A 19,791-nucleotide genomic window follows, 5' to 3' on the forward strand; every position below is an offset into this window, starting at 1 on the left:
CGGAGCACCCGGCTGAGGCTGCTCCAGCACTTCTATTGGCCGGGAATCTTTACAGCCGTGCAGCGGTACTGCCGGTCCTGTGACTCCTGCCAGAGGGGCGGGAAGGCCCAAGACAGGAGGAAAGCGGCTTGGGGGTCTCTACCCCAGATAGAGGACCCTCTGGGCTTGCTGAGAGAGTTATGGGAGGGGAAGTCCTCCCTGGATGGAGCATCGGGGGTGGAAGCCGCCCTGGCTGTCCAGAGAAGGCTCACTGGGCTCATGGCCCCAGCCCGAGAGACCCTGGCCAGAGATCAAGGCCAGTGGAAGGGTGGGTGTGACCCCCGAGGACAGGCCTGTGCCAGTCGCCCTGGAGCGGGGTGGTGAGTGGACAGAGGGAAGCCAATTCATGTGGGGCCTCGCCACGGCCGGCCCGAGTCAAGGGGAGCACCCATGTCCCCAGGGCGGGTTCCCACGCAGAGGACCCGAACTTCCCTAGGTCACGAGCGGAGTGACCCTGCTCAGTTCGCTCTCGGAGGGGGGAGAACTGTGACGTAGTGGGGGTACCTGGCCGGTTCTATGCTGCTGGCTCTGGGGGAACCCCCACTGGCTGCCGTGGGTACCACGACCCAGCAAAACAGGATGAGTCACTATGCAAACCAGTGGCCAGACACCCCCCATGGAGAGGAACAAAGGAAGGTGGAGGCTGCCTTGGCTGGGGGGCAGGGCTGGAAGTGAGGGAGTTGGTTGCTGGCTGTCGGAGGGCATGGAGGAGAGCCTAGGAGAAGGGGCTGGAGTTTAGGGGCCCAGTCTCCCCCATCTCAAGGGGGCCTGAGGCATCCTAGCCCAGTTCCTGTGACCAGACTACATCTGTGCTGCGCTGTGCTGGAGGAGCAATAAACCACCCTCAATTCCACTGGCTGGTGCAGTCTGTTTGTGCCATTTCGGGGTGCAGGAGACGGGGAACCCCAACGCGCCGTCACAGGCACCGCCAGCCCCGCCAGCCCCCGCCTGCCTGGGGCACCGCCAGCCCCACCAGCCCCCGCCTGCCTGGGGCACCGCCAGCCCCGCCAGCCCCCGCCTGCCTGGGGCACCGCCAGCCCCGCCAGCCCCCGCCTGCCTGGGGCACCGCCAGCCCCACCTGCCTGGGGCACCGCCAGCCCCGCCTGCCTGGGGCACCGCCAGCCCCACCAGCCCCGCCAGCCCCCGCCAACCCTGCCAGCCCCCGCCTGCCTGGGGCACCGCCAGCCCCGCCAGCCCCACCAGCCCCCGCCAGCCCTACCTTCTTGAGCAGATGCTCCTTGGACAGCCGGGTGGTCCTGGCCGCCTCCAGGCTCAGGCTGCGATAGTTCTCCGAGGCTGCCACCCGGGCCAGCCCGGTGCTCACCGTGCCCTCGATCGCCCCCTTCCAGACGGCAAAGGCGCTCCTGCAGGGACGGCACCAGCAAGCCGTGGCGGCACCCCCGGCGCCAGCAGCCCTTCCCCCACACAGCCCCAGCTCCCTGCTCCCCTGCTGCTCCGGGACAGCCTGCCGGTCCCTGCACTTTGGCCGACCGGCCGTGCCAGGACCCACTCCGGGCACCTTCCTGGCCCTTCTCCGGACACAGCAAAGCCGGCTCCTAAGCCCCAAGCATGCCTGGCCGGCTCGCCACTGTCCGGCTGGCTTCCAAAAGCCCTGCCCCTTGGGGCCCTCCTAGAACGGCTCAGCACCCCGGGGCCAATGCACGTGGGGGAGTCCGTGGGAATCGCAGCGCCGGGGCCCCGGCTCACAGAGCAGGCCCCCCCACGGCTCACAGAGCAGGCCCCCCCACGGCACACAGAGCAGGCCCCCCCACGGCTCACATGGCCCAGCCGGTCTCACCGGAGAGGGAGGGATGGAACAAAGGAAGGGGGTGCTTTGGGGGAGGGGCAGTTGCTGGCGGGGAAACATGAAGGAAACAACCCAAGCTGAGGGGGCGATGGACCCCCCCCCAAGGGGGCTGAGGCTCCTGGCCCTGCCCCCTGCAGCCACGTCCCGTCTGTGCTGGGCTGTGCCCCGGAGGAGCAATGAGCCCCCGTTCTCCTGGCTGGCGGGGTCTGTTCTGGCTGCTCCGGGGCTGCAGGACCGGGGGGGGGGGGGGGGCCAATGCGCCGCCAACCCCGCAGGACGGCTCCCACCAGCCCAGGGGAACCGGGAGCAGGAAACGCTGCGGTTCCCTGGCAGCTGCCCCCTCCGCCATCCTCAACCTTCCCGCCCCGCTGGGCAGTCACTGGTGGCTGTGGGCGACCCCTACTGGCCGGTCTGTAGCACTGCCCGGGGGCTCCCTGGGGCAGGCAGGAGACCATGACTAGCAATTTCGCACCTGGCCGGGGGCTGCCTGGGGGGAGGAGCGTTCGGTGGTTGGGAGAAGGGGCAGGCGGAGCGGGGGGGGGCAGACTAGCCAGACAGGGGGCTCAGGGGCCTGTAACCCCTCCCCCGAAGGGCACTAGGGCTGCCGGGCTGCCCTCCTGCGCCTGCATCGGTCTCCTGCTGCGCTGGATCTCGGAGCAGCAACAACCCCCGTTCTCCTGGCCGGCGCAGTCACATCTTGCCGCAGACGGGGTGCAGGGCCGGGGGGCCCCCACGTCATCACACCTGCCCACAGGACCCAGCCACACCCCGTCCGGGACCCACACCGTGGCAACAGCCTGGCCCCAGACATCCGGGGATGCAGCCTCCAAAACACCCCCCCCCGGGGCTGGCCCCTCTTCCCCCTGCAGCCTGTGCACCCTGTCTGCCCCACCCCCCGCACCTCCCATGCACAGGGTCACGGGAGCCCTGCACTTCCCCCTCCCCCCCAGAGCCTGAACGCCTGCAACCAGCCGTCGGGCAGGTTCAAGCAGGAAGGCCGGGGGGGGGAGGGATCGGGGGGGGGGGCCGAAAGCGCTGGCAGGAGAGGTGATGGCAACCACGGGGCGGGAGAGTCAACAGCAGAGCCAGGAGCTGCTCTCGGCTCTGCCCTTCAGCCAGGCTCCCTCCCCAGCCCCACAGCGCCCCCTGCTGGAGAGGCCAGGACTGGAGCTGGCAGGACAGCGCTCCCTCCCCAGCCCCACAGCGCCCCCTGCCGGAGAGGCCAGGACTGGAGCTGGCAGGACAGCGCTCCCTCCCCAGCCCCACAGCGCCCCCTGCTGGAGAGGCCAGGACTGGAGCTGGCAGGACAGCACTCCCACGCCAGCCCCACAGCGCTCCCTCCCCAGCCCCACAGCGCCCCCTGCTGGAGAGGCCAGGACTGGCGGGCTATCATCTCCCTGTGGCTGGGCTCCTAGCCTGCTCTTGAGTGCCTCCTGCTGGCAAGCATGGGACTAAGGTAGCGGGGAGCTGCCCTGGCTGAGCCCCTCCCCCGAGCAGGCCAGCCCAGGCAGGGCGGGCTCACGCCCAGCAAGTCCCACCTGCAGTCGCTGGTCTCGCTTCGGCCCCGCTGCCAGTCTCTCTTCAGGAACTGACTCGCCAGCCTCTGCAGCGCCTGCAAACAACCTGGGGGTCAGCCACCGAGGGGAGGGAGCTTCCACCGCCAGGGCACCAAGCCCTCCGCGCTGGCTTGTTCCCAGCGCCCCCGTGGAGCCTTGAACCGTGAGCCCCTCCCTCTGGACGTGGCCAGCAATGGAGCCAGCACCCAGGCCCCTTGTCCTCCAGCGCCTCCTGCTGGGAGAGGCTGGGAGCTCGCCGAGGCCACGGCTCTGCCCTTCCCCCCGCTGAGCCTGCAGCAGCGAACGGGAGGCAGGATGGCGGGAAGCGCGGGCAAGGGGCGGCGGCAGGCACAGAACGAGGCAGGCAGGCAGCGGGGAGGCAGGAAACGAGCCAAGCGGGGGGCAGAGGCTTTGCCGGGGGCTCTACCGCTGTCCTCCACCAGCAACGGCCCCTCCCGCGGACGCTGCATCGGACCTGCCCCTCGGGAAACGAGCAAGCCACGGGCGCTGCCGTTACTGGTGCTAGTGTCTGCACGAGGGCTGGGCCAACACGTCACATGCTGACCCCCACGCCAGCAAGGGTGGGGGAAGGGCCGTGGCACCAGTCACCGAGACGGGGAGGCTTCCAGCACAGAGAAGCGTGGGGCAGCTGCCACAGCCCCCTGCGGCCCAGGGCCCCACTGCACAGCCACGGCCACGTGGTGAACACCTCCCAGGGACAGGCGGTGGCCGAGCGGCGGGGCCGTCTCCCTCGGGAGCACCGCCCAGGGAGGCCTGCTGGGGGCAGGGCGCCTGGCACGCTGCTGCGCCCGCGGGGGAAGGGGGGAGTCGGCGCGGCAGGGACCAGGCAGCACTGCCGTGGGAGAGGCACTTTCTGCCCCAGCCCAGCCTGGGGTTGGTCCGCGCCAGTGCGGGCAGGCTCGGGTGGAGTCACGCGGGAAGAGCGCGTCCCGGCAGACTCGGCCCAGCCCAGGAGCATGGACGGGCGGCAGGAGGGGCCGTTCTCCCCGCGAGTGAAGAGCCGAGCCCGGGGGGGCTCTGGCTGGTGCTGGCCGCACAGGATGCTGCGGACAGAGGGCTCCCGGGGGCCTCGCAGCAAGGGGACTGCCGGAGGCCAGGCCAGGCCCAGCGTTCCGAGGGCCCCCGGGGCAGAGGGTCCCGGCTGTGGCAGGGGAATGCAGGTCCCAGCCACGGGGGCAGTGGGGACCCAAGGCCCCAGGAGGGCGGGTGCCGGGCTCTCTCCCCTCCCCATTTGCTCAGGGACAGGCCATGGGATGCCAGAGCGTGGCCGGAACAAGGGGCCTCAAGGCCAGAAGCCCTGTTCCCCAGCACAGGAGCAAGGCAGGCACCCGGCGCGGGGGAGCGCGGCTAACCGGAGAGGAGCCACCAACCCGCGCTGGTCCCCTCCCGCCTGCACTAGACCCGCGGGCTTGGAGAGTGACGGCGGGTCCCCGGCCTGCCCCGTCTCTCCAAGCCGGGCGAGCCCTGGGCCCAGCGCAGGGGCCGAGGGGCCGCCCTGCAGACGTGCTTTGCCGACAATCCCCGGGAGCCCGGCGGGGACAAGGGGGCAGCACGCGGCCGGGTGGAAGGCAACAGAGCAGGCGGGGTACTCACCCGCGGCCGGGCGGGCAGCTAGCCTAGGCATCAGCGTGGGCAGGGACGACGTCCACTCAGCGCCCAGCAGCCACCAGAGAGAGAAGAGCTTAGGGGGGCGCCGGGCAGGCGGGGAGCAACACGGGACGGTGTCTGTGAACAAGAGACACCCCGAGCTGAGCCTCCCACCCGCCAGAGCAGCGGGCAGACAGCGCGGCCGCAAGAGCAAGCACCAGGAACCGGCCCCGCTGCTGAGGAGAGGGGAAAGGCAAGAGACACGTGCAGGCCCCAGGAGCACCCCGCCCCTCTGGGGCGTCCCCAATGCCCCCCCGCCCCGTCACGGGGCACCCCGCCCCCTCTGGGGCGTCCCCAATGCCCCCCCGCCCCGTCACGGGGCACCCCGCCCCCTCTGGGGCGTCCCCAATGCCCCCCCGCCCCGTCACGGGGCACCCCGCCCCCTCTGGGGCGTCCCCAATGCCCCCCCGCCCCGGCACGGGGCACCTATCCCTCTCTGCGGCGTCCCCAGCCCCCCCGTCCCCGGCACGGGGCACCTATCCCTCTCTGGGGCGTCCCCAATGCCCCCCCGCCCCAGCATGGGGCACCCTGCCCCCTCTGGGGCATCCCCAGCCCCCCCGCCCCGGCACGGGGCACCCCGCCCCCTCTGGGGCGTCCCCAGCCCCCCCCGCCCCAGCACGGGGCACCCATCCCCCTCTGGTGCTACATTGTCCTGCATTTTGCTTCAATCCCCCTCTGGGGCGTTCCTGAGTCTTGTTTCCTGAAGGAGCCCGCGTGCCCACGTCCCTTAGGGCTGGGCAGTCGTGTGCTGGGTGTGACCCTGCTGCTCTGCCCAGGGGAGGGGCGCGCGGGCATGGCCCAGCCTGCCTCCTGGGCTAGGTGGAGGCGACGTGAACAAAGCCGGGGCAGGGCTGGGGGCTGGGCGGGGGGAAGGGAGGATGTTTCCGAGGATGGGGGTGAAGCCCCCCCCCGAGGACTAAGGCCCTGCCCTGTCCGCTGCCAGCGTGGAGCTGCGTCTCTGAGAAGCAATAGCCCTTCCACTCGACTGGCCGGCAGAGTCCCCTCTGGCCGCAGCCGGGGTGCAGGGTCGGGGCCCCCAACGCGCCGTCGCACCCGCAGCCGGCCCAGTGCTCCTCAGGCCCTGCCTGCTAGCCGCTGCCTTCCCTCCTGCCTCCACAAAGCCTTCTCCGCCCCCACTCCTTCTCCTGGTGCCTTCCTGTCTCCTCCCTCCCCCCCGTGGGCAGGTTCAGCAGCCGCTTCTCCCTTGGGCCTGCGGCTCGCGATGGGCTGATGATCCCTTTTGCCCTTTGCACCAAATCCACAACGTGATACAGATCAGAGTGCACCCACGAAGGCCAGGGAGGAGTTTTCCCGGCCCAAGAACACGGTGGCGCAGGGTATAACAAGGCTATGCTCTGAATGAAGCAAAGGAGAGAGTTCTCTGTGGCAAGATGTAACCTGTGGAACTCACTGCTGCAGGAAGGAACTGCCTGCACCATGGCCCTCAACAGGGGAGCAGGGAACTGGGCCTCGTGCTCTAGCCCCTCCAGAGCCAGCTGCTCCCTGGAAGAGGAGACTGGACTGGAACTTTATGGCAGGCACTTGCTGGGCACAAAGTGAAGCTCAGCCAGGCTGGGACAGGAATGTGCTTCCGGGGGTTACGCTGAGGGCACAACCCGGCTAGATAGGCATTTCGCACGAGGCTAGCGTCCTGCAGGGCAAGGTCAGTGTCCGTCCCTAGCAGGTGGAGGGAGAGATTGGGGTGGGCGGGGAGAAGACCCAGCGCAAAGGGACGGGGAGCCAGCAGGGGAGCCACAGTGCAGGAGGCATCAGGGTTTTGCTGTACGAACCGACCCCTCCTCGGGCCCAGCTCCATCAGCGCTGAGTCCCAGACACGGGGCAGCATGGGTGGCCCACGAGGGGGCCAGGCCCCCCCCTGTAGTTCTACTGCACCCAGCGCCGGGGGAAGCAGCCAGCAGACGCGACGGGGCACGGGCTGGCTACGGTGCCCGTGCCAGGTGCAAGCCTGCCAGCACCCAGCCAGCAGACCCTGCACCTGGCACGGATCGAGCCACCCACCCAATGCCCCCCAGCCCTCCCCCTCTTCCCGGGACCAGGCTGGCGGCTCCCGGGAGCTTGCCCAGGACCGCAAGAGGCGAGCGCCCGCCTGGGCTAGTGCAGACATCGTGGACCTCGTCCACGACCTCCGCACTAGGCACAGGAAAGTGGCCGTCTAGGGCAGGAGAGCTGCCAGCCTGGCCACCCAGGAGCAGGTGTGCATGAAAATCAAGGGAGTCCACTGAGACCCCCGACCCTGAGCCCTGAGCTTACAATGGCCGTACTGGGTCAGACCAAAGGTCCATCTAGCCCAGTAGCCTGTCTGCCAACAGCGGCCAACCCTAGGGACCCTGGAGGGGATGGATCGAAGACAGTGACCAAGCCATTTGTCTCGTGCCATCCATCTCCAGCCTTCCACAAACCTTGGGCAGGGACACCACTCCTACCCCCTGGCTAAGACTACTCCATGGACCCAACCTCCATGACTTGATCTCACTTCCCTTTAAACTCTGTTCTAGTTGTAGCCTTCACAGCCTCCTGCAGCAAGGAGTTCCACAGGTTGACTCTTTGCTTTGTGAAGAAGAACTTTCTGTTACTAGTTTGAAGCCTGCTACCCATTCATTTCCTTTGGTGTCCTCTAAACTGAAAAGTCCCAGTCTCTTTAGCCTCTCTTCATATGGGACCTGTTCCAAACCTCTGATCATTGTAGTTGCCCTCCCCTCTCCCAGCCTCTCTCTTCCCCTCTCCCACCTCCTTTTCCCAGTCTCCCTGAGTTTTGATCAATAAAGAGAGATTCTATTTTTGAACACAATTGTCCTTTATTTTGTACATCAGGAAGGGGGGCTAGGGAGGGGTAAGTGGAAGGAGGTGAGGGAGGAATGGGGTACGAGCCCCCGATGGGGAGGACTGGGCTGGCTCTGCGGGCTTCTGGGGGTGGAAGCTCTCCTGCAGCCCCCCAATTGCCCCCTCGCCCCAGATGGCAGCCTGCGGCAAGTGTAGCCGGGCTGATGGCCGAGTGCTGTGATGTGCCCAGTGTGGGCACTCCGGGCACTCCAAGCCAGGACTGCTTTGCAAGCGGGGCACCCCTTAGAACTGTCTGTCCGGGGTGGGGGTCGGGTCCCTTTAAGCGCAGCCCTCGGCTAGCCTGAGACAGCAGCTCCACGCTCTAAGTCCTCCTCTGATGCCCTGCCGGCACTGCTTCCGGCCAGCCTTAAGCCCGGTTCAGGGTCCACTCGGTGTGGACTTGCTAGTTCGAATTAGCAAAACGCTAATTCAAACTAGTTTTTAGTTCTAGACACGTTAGTTCGAATTAGCTTAGTTCGAATTAACTAATTAGCGCTGTAGTGTAGACGTACCACCAGAGCCCTGCCCCAGGCCAGGGCTCCCTCGCATGCACCAGAGGCTCCGAGGCTCCTCCGGGCCCAACCCAGCCACGTCTCCACAGCCACGTCTCCCGCCACAGGCTCCCGGGGGACCTGCCACCCCGGCTGGCACTGGGCTCCTGCCTGGCTCAGAGCCACGGGAACAGGCCAGTTCTCGGCGCCGCGCAGCGGGCCCGGCTGGGGAGCTCTGAGCCGTGACTCAGGATGGCTGCCAAGCGGCTGGGACTCCTCATGCTAACTGCCTTGGAGTAACCCCGCCAGGGCCTGCGACCCACATCGCTTCAGTCCCGCCCCGCCAGGGCCTGCGACCCACGTCGCTTCAGTCCCGCCCCGCCAGGGCCTGCGACCCACGTCGCTTCAGTCCCGCCCCGCCAGGGCCTGCGACCCACGTCGCTTCAGTCCCGCCCCGCCAGGGCCTGCGACCCACGTCGCTTCAGTCCCGCCCCGCCAGGGCCTGCGACCCACGTCGCTTCAGTCCCGCCCCGCCAGGGCCTGCGACCCACGTCGCTTCAGTCCCGCCCCGCCAGGGCCTGCGACCCACGTCGCTTCAGTCCCGCCCCGCCAGGGCCTGCGACCCACGTCGCTTCAGTCCCGCCCCGCCAGGGCCTGCGACCCACGTCGCTTCAGTCCCGCCCCGCCAGGGCCTGCGACCCACATCGCTTCAGTCCCGCCCCGCCACAGCCTGAGACCCACATCGCTTCAGTCCCGCCCCGCCACAGCCTGAGACCCACATCGCTTCAGTCCCACTCCCGCCAGGCCTGCGACCCACATCGCTTCAGTCCCGCCCCGCCCCGCCACAGCCTGCGACCCACATCGCTTCAGTCCCGCCCCACCCCGCCACAGCCTGCGACCCACATCGCTTCAGTCCCGCCCCACCCCGCCACAGCCTGCGACCCACATCGCTTCAGTCCCACCCCGCCAGGCCTGCGACCCACATCGCTTCAGTCCCACCCCGCCAGGCCTGCGACCAACATCGCTTCAGTCCCACCCCGCCAGGGTCTGCGACCCACATCGCTTCAGTCCCACCCCACCCCGCCACAGCCTGCGACCCACATCGCTTCAGTCCCACCCCGCCAGGGTCTGCGACCCACATCGCTTCAGTCCCACCCCGCCAGGCCTGCGACCCACATCGCTTCAGTCCCGCCCCGCCAGGCCTGCGACCCACATCGCTTCAGTCCCACCCCGCCAGGGTCTGCGACCCACATCGCTTCAGTCCCGCCCCGCCAGGCCCTGCGACCCACATCGCTTCAGTCCCGCCCCGCCAGGGCCTGGGACCCACATCGCTTCAGTCCCGCCCCGCCCGGGCCTGCGACCCACATCGCTTCAGTCCTGCCCCGCCCCGGCCTGCGACCCACATCGCTTCAGTCCCGCCCCGCCACGGCCTGCGACCCACATCGCTTCAGTCCCGCCCCGCCAGGGCCTGCGACCCACATCGCTTCAGTCCCGCCCCGCCAGGGCCTGCGACCCACATCGCTTCAGTCCCGCCCCGCCAGGGCCTGCGACCCACATCGCTTCAGTCCCGCCCCGCCACGGCCTGCGACCCACATCGCTTCAGTCCCGCCCCGCCACGGCCTGCGACCCACATCGCTTCAGTCCCACCCCCGCCATGGCCTGCGACCCACATCGCTTCAGTCCCGCCCCGCCCCGGCCTGCGACCCACATCGCTTCAGTCCCGCCCCGCCCCGGCCTGCGACCCACATCGCTTCAGTCCCGCCCCGCCCCGGCCTGCGACCCACATCGCTTCAGTCCCGCCCCGCCCCGGCCTGCGACCCACATCGCTTCAGTCCCGCCCCGCCCCGGCCTGCGACCCACATCGCTTCAGTCCCGCCCCACCAGGGCCTGCGACCCACATCGCTTCAGTCCCACCCCGCCACGGCCTGCGACCCACATCGCTTCAGTCCCGCCCCGCCACGGCCTGCGACCCACATCGCTTCAGTCCCGCCCCGTCACGGCCTGCGACCCACATCGCTTCAGTCCCGCCCCGTCACGGCCTGCGACCCACATCGCTTCAGTCCCGCCCCGTCACGGCCTGCGACCCACATCGCTTCAGTCCCGCCCCGTCACGGCCTGCGACCCACATCGCTTCAGTCCCGCCCCGGCCTGCGACCCACATCGCTTCAGTCCCGCCCCGCCAGGCCTGCGACCCACATCGCTTCAGTCCCGCCCCGCCAGGCCTGCGACCCACATCGCTTCAGTCCCGCCCCGCCACGGCCTGCGACCCACATCGCTTCAGTCCCGCCCCGCCACGGCCTGCGACCCACATCGCTTCAGTCCCGCCCCTCCACGGCCTGTGTTTCAGTTCCCTGTCCCGGCCTCTCCTTACCTGCCCATACTCCCGCTCGATGGCAGCCCGCTGCTTGCTGTAGGACCTGTAGGGACAGCACGGTGAGTGGCAGCCTGCACACAGCCCAGCCCGTCCTCCCTTCCCGGCACATGGCTCCGCTGCAGCCCCCAGCCACCGTGCAGGGCCCGGACCCCAAGCCCACGTCCCCTGGGGCGGCTTACAGCACAGCTGGGGGGGGCGTGTTGCCCCCCCGTGGGCCTCTGGGACCCCGGCAGGCTGCTAAAGGTATTTACAATGAGCCCTGCTGCTCCCCGGCCCGCCCTGCACCCCTGGGGCTCTCCCAGCGCCCTCCCAAGGGCCCCGCCGCGGGTCAGCCCCAGCCCCCAGCGAGCCACGACCCACAGGCACCGAGCGAGCGTGGCCAGGCGCCGCCTGCTTGGGCCGGTGCTGTGCGGCCAGAGCCCGGGGTCCCCCGGCCCCCCCTCCCCGTTCCGGGCGCTCCCCGGGTACCTGATGTCCTCCAAGAGCTCCGCCTCCCGCTGCTGCTTGCCCTGCAGGCTGGACAGCTGCTCCAGGCAGCGGACCTTCACCTCCTGGCTCAGCCGCACCTGCCCAGGGAGCCGGGCTGGGTCAGGGCAGGGCTGCCCCCGGGCCTCCCCTTGCTGCCCCGGGGCCCGGCCCCCCGCTGCCCCCAGGCCTCCCCTTGCTGCACCCCCCGCTGCCCCCGGGCCTCCCCTTGCTGCACCCCCCGCTGCCCTGGGGCCCGCCCCAGAGCCCCCCCCGCACTGCACCCGGGCCTCCCCTTGCTGCACCCCCCGCTGCCCCCGGGCCTCCCCTTGCTGCACCCCCCGCTGCCCTGGGGCCCACCCCAGAGCCCCCCCCGCACTGCACCCGGGCCTCCCCTTGCTGCACCCCCCGCTGCCCCGGGGCCCGGCCCCCCGCTGCCCCCGAGCCTCCCCTTGCTGCACCCCCCGCTGCCCCGGGGCCCGCCCCAGAGCCCCCCCCGCTGCCTCCGGGCCTCCCCTTGCTGCACCCCCCACTGCCCTGGGGCCCGCCCCAGAGCCCCCCCCGCGCTGCCCCCGGGCCTCCCCTTGCTGCACCCCCCCCCGCCCCGGGGCCCGCCCCAGAGCCCCCCCCGCGCTGCCCCCGGGCCTCCCCTTGCTGCACCCCCCCCCGCCGCCCCGGGGCCCGCCCCAGAGCCCCCCCCGCGCTGCCCCCGGGCCTCCCCTTGCTGCACCCCCCCCCGCCCCGGGGCCCGCCCCAGAGCCCCCCCCGCGCTGCCCCCGGGCCTCCCCTTGCTGCACCCCCCCCCGCCGCCCCGGGGCCCGCCCCAGAGCCCCCCCCGCTGCACCCGGGCCTCCCCTTGCTGCACCCCCCCCCGCCGCCCCGGGGCCCGCCCCAGAGCCCCCCCCGCTGCTCCCGGGCCTCCCCTTCCTGCACCCCCCCCGCCGCCCCGGGGCCCGCCCCAGAGCCCCCCCCGCTGCCCCCGGGCCTCCCCTTGCTGCACCCCCCGCTGCCCTGGGGCCCGCCCCAGGACCCCCCCCCGCGCTGCCCCCGGGCCTCCCCTTGCTGCACCCCCCGCTGCCCCGGGGCCCGCCCCAGAGCCCCCCCCGCGCTGCCCCCGGGCCTCCCCTTGCTGCACCCCCCCCCGCCCCGGGGCCCGCCCCAGAGCCCCCCCCGCGCTGCCCCCGGGCCTCCCCTTGCTGCACCCCCCCCCGCCGCCCCGGGGCCCGCCCCAGAGCCCCCCCCGCTGCTCCCGGGCCTCCCCTTCCTGCACCCCCCCCGCTGCCCCGGGGCCGCCCCCAGGCCGTCGCTCGGACCAGCGGGCGGGCTGCAGTGCGGAGCGGCCGGGGGGGGAAGCAGGGCCCGGCCCGGCCCCCCCTCACCTTGCGGGGCGGCGGCTGCATCGCGCCGGGCTGCGCCGCGACCTGCGCTGGGGCTGGAGGAGCCCGGAACTGGCGAGCCCCGCCCCCCCGCTCCGCCCCCGCCCCCCGGCCCCGCCCCGCGGCCCCCGCCCGCCCCCCCCCCCCCCGCGCGGGGACCCGGGGGGCGGCGCTGACGCGGGTCTGGGTGGCCGGAGCCGCTGGTCCCCCCCCCCCCCCCCGTGTCGCTGCGCCCCGGCTGCTGTTCCGGCGCCGAGGCCCTGCAGCCCCCCCAGGCCTCCGGGGACAAGGCTGGTGGGACAGGCCCTGCCTGGGGGGTACCCTAGGGCCCCTGCCCCCCCAAGCTACCTGGGCTACAGCATCTGCCCCCGCTTAGCCCCTGGAGGGCCGCGGGGGGGCAGTGGGGGACATCCCTCTCCTGCGGGCTGGGGGGGGAGAGTGGGGTACATCCCTCTCCTGCAGGCCGGGGGGGGCAGTGGGGGACATCCCTCCTGTGGGCTGGGGGGGGAGAGTGGGGTACATCCCTCTCCTGCAGGCCGGGGGGGGGCAGTGGAGGACATCCCTCCTGTGGGCTGGGGGGGGAGAGTGGGGTACATCCCTCTCCTGCAGGCCGGGGGGGGGGCAGTGGGGGACATCCCTCCTGTGGGCTGGGGGGGGAGAGTGGGGTACATCCCTCTCCTGCAGGCCGGGGGGGGGGCAGTGGGGGACATCCCTCCTGCGGGTTGGGGGGGCAGTGGGGTACAGCCCTCTCCTGCTGGCCCGGGGGGGGGCAGTGGGGGACATCCCTCTCCTGCTGGGCCGGGGGGGGCAGAGGGGGACTGCTGGGCCGGGGGGGCAGTGGGGGACATCCCTCTCCTGCGGGCCGGGGGGGGGGCAGTTCCTGGTCTGGGTCCAGTCCCTGGGGCTGGCGGAGCCTTGCAGCATGTGAGGACCTGGCTGGTCCCGTCCCCCAGGCCAGGCCCCCAGGGCTGAACAGCGGCACTGTCCTGTCGGAGGGCCCCACCCTCACAAGTAGCAGGAGCAACATCTTCTCTGGAGGAGGGGGCTGCCCCGGGCAACCCAGAGTGTGTGCTCAGCGTGTCCCGGACGTGTGCTTAGCGTGTCCCAGACGTGTGCTCAGCGTGTCCCGGACGTGTGCTCAGCGTGTCCCGGACGTGTGCTTAGCGTGTCCCGGACGTGTGCTCAGCGTGTCCCGGACGTGTGCTCAGCGTGTCCCAGCCGAGTGCTTAGCATGTCCCGGACATGTGCTCAGCCTGTCCCAGCCGTGTGCTCAGCCTGTGCCCACGGGCTGGCCTTGAGCCAGTAGCTGCCCAGCTGGCAGTGGCACTGAGCACCCGCCCTCTGGCCCTGGGATGCCCCCGCAGTACTCGGCTGCTCCTGAGAAGAGCTGGGCAGGTGCAGGCCTCCTGCGGGCCCTGCTGCACCCCTCTGGCCAAGTGCTTGGTGGATTGACTGTGCGGGGCTCCCTGCTCCAGGCCCCCCTCAGTCTGCGCCCGGCTGAGTCACGTGGCCTCACTGCTTCTGCGTTCTGGCCCGTTTGCTGCGCGTGGCTGGCTCCGCTGAGGCTGCTCCAACACGTCTACTGGCCGGGGAGATTGGCGGCCGTGCAGCGGTCCTGCCGGTCCTGGGGGGGGGGGCCCGAGATGGGAGGGAAGCTGCTTGGAGGCCCCTGCCCATCACAGAGGAGCGGTTCCGGAGGGCGGCATTAGAGATAGCGGGGCCTGTCGGCCAGGCCACCCGGACGGGGAGCAAATACACCCTGGTAGCCATGGATACGGCCACCCACTGCCCCGGGCCGTGGCCCTGCCCTCTAGCGAGCAGACACGGTGGCAGACGCTGCTGGCCCTGTTCAGCAGGGGGGTTCCTCCAGGAGTCCTCACGGACCAGGGACCCCACTTCATGTCGGCCCCGCTCCGGTGCCTGTGGGAGACGCACGGGGCCCGGCTCACCTGGACCCCAGCGTGCGGCGCCCGGCCCAGCGGGCTGGTGGGAGGTTCCAGGGGAACCTGAGGCAGATGCTGGAGGCCTGTATGCACCGGCACCCGCAGGACTGGGACGAGTCCCTGCCCCCCTGCTGTCTGCACAGGGAGACGCCCCGAGGGTCTGCCAGGTCCCCCCGACAGAGCCAGGGTGCAGAGGGGGAAGGACCCCTGGGCTTGCTGAGAGAGTTGTGGGAGGGGGAGACCTGCCCGAATGGAGAGCCGGGGGTGGGGGACGTCCTGGCTTTCTGGGAAAGGCTCGCTCCGGACGGGGGGAGCCGGCTCCTGCAGGGCAGCGCCGTGGCCGGCCCAAGCCAAGGGGGCACCAGTGTCACCGGTGGCTTTACCGGGCAGGGGCCCGACCTCCCCCAGGTCACAAGCGGAGTGACCCTGCTCAGCTCGCTCCCGGAGGGGGGAGAGATGGGACGTGGGGGGGGGGGGTCTGCTCTGTGACCGGGGTCCCCTGCGCTGGGCTGCGATTCCCACTGACTCACCCACATGGGGATTGGCCCAGACGCCTGGGCCCAGCCTGGGCAGACAACAAGGCTCTTCCGGGGGGGGACGAACACCTGGCTGGGGGCAGGGCCGGGGAGCTGGGCAGTCTTGGCTGGGAAAACAGACTAAGCTGGGTGCTGAGGGTTGAGGGGCGAGGGACCCCCCCACCCCAAGGGGGCTGAGGCTCCTGGCCCTGCCTCCTGGCCCCACATCGCCTGTGCGGGGCTGTGTCCTGGAGGAGCAATGACCCCCCGTTCTACGACTGGCGGGGTCTGGATCGGGGGGCCCCGACGCACCGCCACAGTCTCCCTTGGCCCCTCTGCACCCCCCGGAACGTCTTCTTGTGCGTCTCGGGTGGCCGCCGGGCCTGTTTGACCCCTTCGCAGTCGCCCAGCTGCAGCTCCTCCCGCTGCCTGAGCACCCAGCAAGGGGGGAGCTGCCGGAGCCGGGGGATCTGGCGCCGCTCGCAGGCCCCCTGGAAGGAGCTGAGGAACCGTCCATGCCCCCACATGTTTACATTCGGCCAGTACGAGCTCTCCAGGCTTCTGGCCATCCCGGGCCCCTGGGGCCTCCCCACCCGCCGGTTCCCCGCTCCGCCATGGCCAGCCCATGCTGCCGCTCCTCCCTGCGGTCCTGCCGCTCTCTCGTGGGACTCCACTTCCGTTAGCCTCAGCTCCATCTCCAGCCGCCGCAGCCCTGCCGGGATGGACCCCGCCCGGATGAACGGCTGCTGGCGGAGCGTGGCCTGGTGGCACCACATCTGTCTGTCTGACTCCAGCCCCTCCGGTCTGCGAGCCTGAGACACCCCCCCTGGTGTCTGGCTGCTCCCCGCTGGGGCAGGGTCCAGGTCCTGGACGGGTCACTCTCTTCTGGCCGGGCGATCAGCTGGGCCTCGATTGCTTTCCCCAGGGGCGGGTCCCTCTCCCTGCACAGCCCCCCCAGCTCTGCCCTCAGCAGTCGGGCGCAGGCCGTCGCCCCACCGATCCAGGGCGTAGACTCACCGACCAAGTGCTGTAGCGCCCACGGCTCCCAGGAATCGCTTCACTCTGCCTCCCGCACGCCTGGCTCCAGGCCCCGTCCTCCACTGCGCCCCGTCACTCACTGCTGGGAGCTCCCTCCATGGGGTGCAGGGCATCCCCCCGACACCGCCGTGATGGTGCGTTGGGTACCCCTGTGACGGGCCGGGCCGTGTCTGGGCACAGCTGAGGGCGTCCGCTCAGGGCGAATTGCTCAAATCCGGGCTCCTTACAGCCCCCGACTGGCGACCTCTCCACACAGGCCACAAACCAGTCTCACAGAGCGCTTCAGCAGCCTGCCTGAAGCCTCCCGAGCAAAACCCCTCCGACACCCCAGCAATATCCGTGCCCCAGATGGCCCCGGGCCTATACACAGGTGGGGGGTCCTAGCACCCAATCCCACCTACCCCGAACAAGTTCTGTCCGGTTCCAAGAAACCAGCCACAGATCCCTGGTCAATTTACCCTCTGGACCTTACCCACAAATCACGCTGGGCCAATCCTTTAGAATCTATATCTAAAGGTTTATTAACACAAGAAAGAAAAGCCTGAGAGTGAGGTTATTAAAGTACAGTACGTTACATGCACCGAATCTCCCAGTCCTCGATGCAGGCTCTAGCAGAGATGTTGCAGCTGCTGGTTTAAAAGTTCTTATTGCACATCCTAAGGTCAGGATGGGTTCACAGGTCTTCCGGGCTCTTCAATCCCTGCAGTGCTGCCTCTGGGATGAAGTGCTGAGCTGAGAACAAAATGGCATCGACCACATGGCCTCTTTATACCTCCTTCCTGGCCTCTTCTAGTATGTAGCAGGTCACCTGGTCCTCAGCCTCTCTGCTGGCAGCTCTTGGGTCTCCGCCCTCCTGCTTTAGGTGTGTCTTTGGGCTATCAAGGGCCATTGTTCCACAGGGCTTTGCTACTCAGCCTGTCCATAGCCATGCTTAACCACATTCACAGAAATATTCAACTTCCACACAGATTACAGATTCCTACCTACACACACAGACATTCTACACTCACATAAATAGCGTACACAGGATCAACAAACAATAATCTCCCATTCAATACCCCACATGGCTCCCCCCACACCAATTTCTGGGGCCAACACCCCCACCTAGGGGTGCAGCAGCGATCTGGCTGCTTCCCTCCAATTCAGCAACGTGACAACCCCCGACCCTGCACCCCGTTCCCAGCAGGATGAGAATCGGCCAGCCAGGAGAACAGGGAGGCTTATTGCATCTCCAGGCTGCAGCCCGGCATAGGCGTGATGTGGACAGTTGCTGGCAGCCCCAGACTCCATGGGGGGGGGTCCCCAGGCCCCCGAACCCCCAGCACTCGGCTCGGTCTCTTCTCTTCACGTTTGCCCAGCCAAACTGCTTCTCCCCAAAACCACCAGACACCCCCACGTGACCCCCCGGTCAGGTGAGACGCCCCGGCCAGCCCTTGGCTACGTGCTGGAGCTCAGGGGTGACCCCCCGGGGCAGTGCTCACATCAGGGGTCACCCACAGCCCAAGCGTAGCGACCGGGGAATGGCTGAATGGACAGCTCCCCCCCAGGGTCTGACCCCCGACCCCGTCACACCGCCCTGCCCCCCCATGCTCCCGGCTCCCCCCCAGGGTCTGACCCCCGACCCCGTCACACCGCCCTGCCCCCCCCATGCTCCCGGCTCCCCCCCAGGGTCTGACCCCCGACCCCGTCACACCGCCCTGCCCCCCCATGCTCCCGGCTCCCCCCCAGGGTCTGACCCCCGACCCCGTCACACCGCCCTGCCCCCCCATGCTCCCGGCTCCCCCCCAGGGTCTGACCCCCGACCCCATCACACCACCCTGCCGCCCCCCCATGCTCCCGGCTCCCCCCCAGGGTCTGACCCCCGACCCCGTCACACCGCCCTGCCCCCCCCATGCTCCCGGCTCCCCCCCAGGGTCTGACCCCCGACCCCGTCACACCACCCTGCCGCCCCCCCATGCTCCCGGCTCCCCCCCAGGGTCTGACCCCCGACCCCGTCACACCGCCCTGCCCCCCCATGCTCCCGGCTCCCCCCCAGGGTCTGACCCCCGACCCCGTCACACCGCCCTGCCCCCCCATGCTCCCGGCTCCCCCCCAGGGTCTGACCCCCGACCCCGTCACACCGCCCTGCCCCCCCATGCTCCCGGCCCCCCCCCAGGGTCTGACCCCCGACCCCGTCACACCGCCCTGCCGCCCCCCCCATGCTCCCGGCTCCCCCCCAGGGTCTGACCCCCGACCCCGTCACACCGCCCTGCCCCCCCATGCTCCCGGCTCCCCCCCAGGGTCTGACCCCCGACCCCGTCACACCGCCCTGCCCCCCCATGCTCCCGGCTCCCCCCCAGGGTCTGACCCCCGACCCCGTCACACCGCCCTGCCCCCCCCATGCTCCCGGCTCCCCCCCAGGGTCTGACCCCCGACCCCGTCACACCGCCCTGCCCCCCCCCATGCTCCCGGCTCCCCCCCAGGGTCTGACCCCCGACCCCGTCACACCGCCCTGCCCCCCCATGCTCCCGGCTCCCCCCCAGGGTCTGACCCCCGACCCCGTCACACCGCCCTGCCGCCCCCCCCATGCTCCCGGCTCCCCCCCAGGGTCTGACCCCCGACCCCGTCACACCGCCCTGCCGCCCCCCCCCATGCTCCCGGCTCCCCCCCAGGGTCTGACCCCCGACCCAGTCACACCGCCCTGCCGCCCCCCCATGCTCCCGGCTCCCCCCCAGGGTCTGACCCCCGACCCCGTCACACCGCCCTGCCCCCCCCCATGCTCCCGGCTCCCCCCCAGGGTCTGACCCCCGACCCCGTCACACCGCCCTGCCCCCCCCCATGCTCCCGGCTCCCCCCCAGGGTCTGACCCCCGACCCCGTCACACTGCCTTCCGCCCCCCCCATGCTCCCGGCTTCCCCCCAGGGTCTGACCCCCGACCCCGTCACACCGCCCTGCCCCCCCATGCTCCCGGCTCCCCCCCAGGGTCTGACCCCCGACCCCGTCACACCGCCCTGCCGCCCCCCCCCATGCTCCCGGCTCCCCCCCAGGGTCTGACCCCCGACCCCGTCACACCGCCCTGCCCCCCCATGCTCCCGGCTCCCCCCAGGGTCTGACCCCCGACCCCGTCACACCGCCCTGCCCCCCCCCATGCTCCCGGCTCCCCCCCAGGGTCTGACCCCCGACCCCGTCACACTGCCTTCCGCCCCCCCATGCTCCCGGCTCCCCCCAGGGTCTGACCCCCGACCCCGTCACACCGCCCTGCCCCCCCATGCTCCCGGCTCCCCCCCAGGGTCTGACCCCCGACCCCGTCACACCGCCCTGCCCCCCCCCATGCTCCCGGCTCCCCCCCAGGGTCTGACCCCCGACCCAGTCACACCGCCCTGCCGCCCCCCCATGCTCCCGGCTCCCCCAGGGTCTGATCCCCGACCCCGTCACACCGCCCTGCCCCCCCCCATGCTCCCGGCTCCCCCCCAGGGTCTGACCCCCGACCCCGTCACACCGCCCTGCCCCCCCCCATGCTCCCGGCTCCCCCCCAGGGTCTGACCCCCGACCCCGTCACACTGCCTTCCGCCCCCCCCATGCTCCCGGCTCCCCCCCAGGGTCTGACCCCCGACCCCGTCACACCGCCCTGCCCCCCCATGCTCCCGGCTCCCCCCCAGGGTCTGACCCCCGACCCCGTCACACCGCCCTGCCGCCCCC

The 19,791-nt window shown here is 70.9% G+C and overlaps 1 protein-coding gene across 3 annotated transcripts in view; it reads right to left on the minus strand.

The window, feature by feature from the left end:
- FCHSD1 (FCH and double SH3 domains 1) overlaps nucleotides 1-12,741 on the minus strand; it is a 28,381-nt gene extending 15,640 nt beyond the window's left edge. The window contains exons 1-5 of one of the 3 annotated variants that reach the window (XM_089769609.1): nucleotides 12,621-12,682; nucleotides 11,245-11,342; nucleotides 10,774-10,819; nucleotides 3,385-3,458; nucleotides 1,259-1,403 (exon numbers count right to left, since the gene is read on the minus strand). In XM_089769609.1, the coding sequence (XP_089625735.1) occupies nucleotides 1,259-1,403; nucleotides 3,385-3,458; nucleotides 10,774-10,819; nucleotides 11,245-11,342; nucleotides 12,621-12,641 (384 nt within the window). In that variant the 5' untranslated portion in view covers nucleotides 12,642-12,682. Of the gene's footprint in view, nucleotides 1-1,258; nucleotides 1,404-3,384; nucleotides 3,459-10,773; nucleotides 10,820-11,244; nucleotides 11,348-12,620 lie in introns of those variants that run through there. The other 2 variants (XM_089769611.1, XM_089769608.1) reach the window with 2 other exon arrangements.
- Between the last annotated feature and the right edge of the window lie 7,050 nt (nucleotides 12,742-19,791).

This window comes from Pelodiscus sinensis, chromosome 16 (genome assembly GCF_052426305.1).
Source record: "Pelodiscus sinensis isolate ZL-2025 chromosome 16, ASM5242630v1, whole genome shotgun sequence".
Lineage (NCBI taxonomy): Eukaryota > Metazoa > Chordata > Testudines > Trionychidae > Pelodiscus > Pelodiscus sinensis.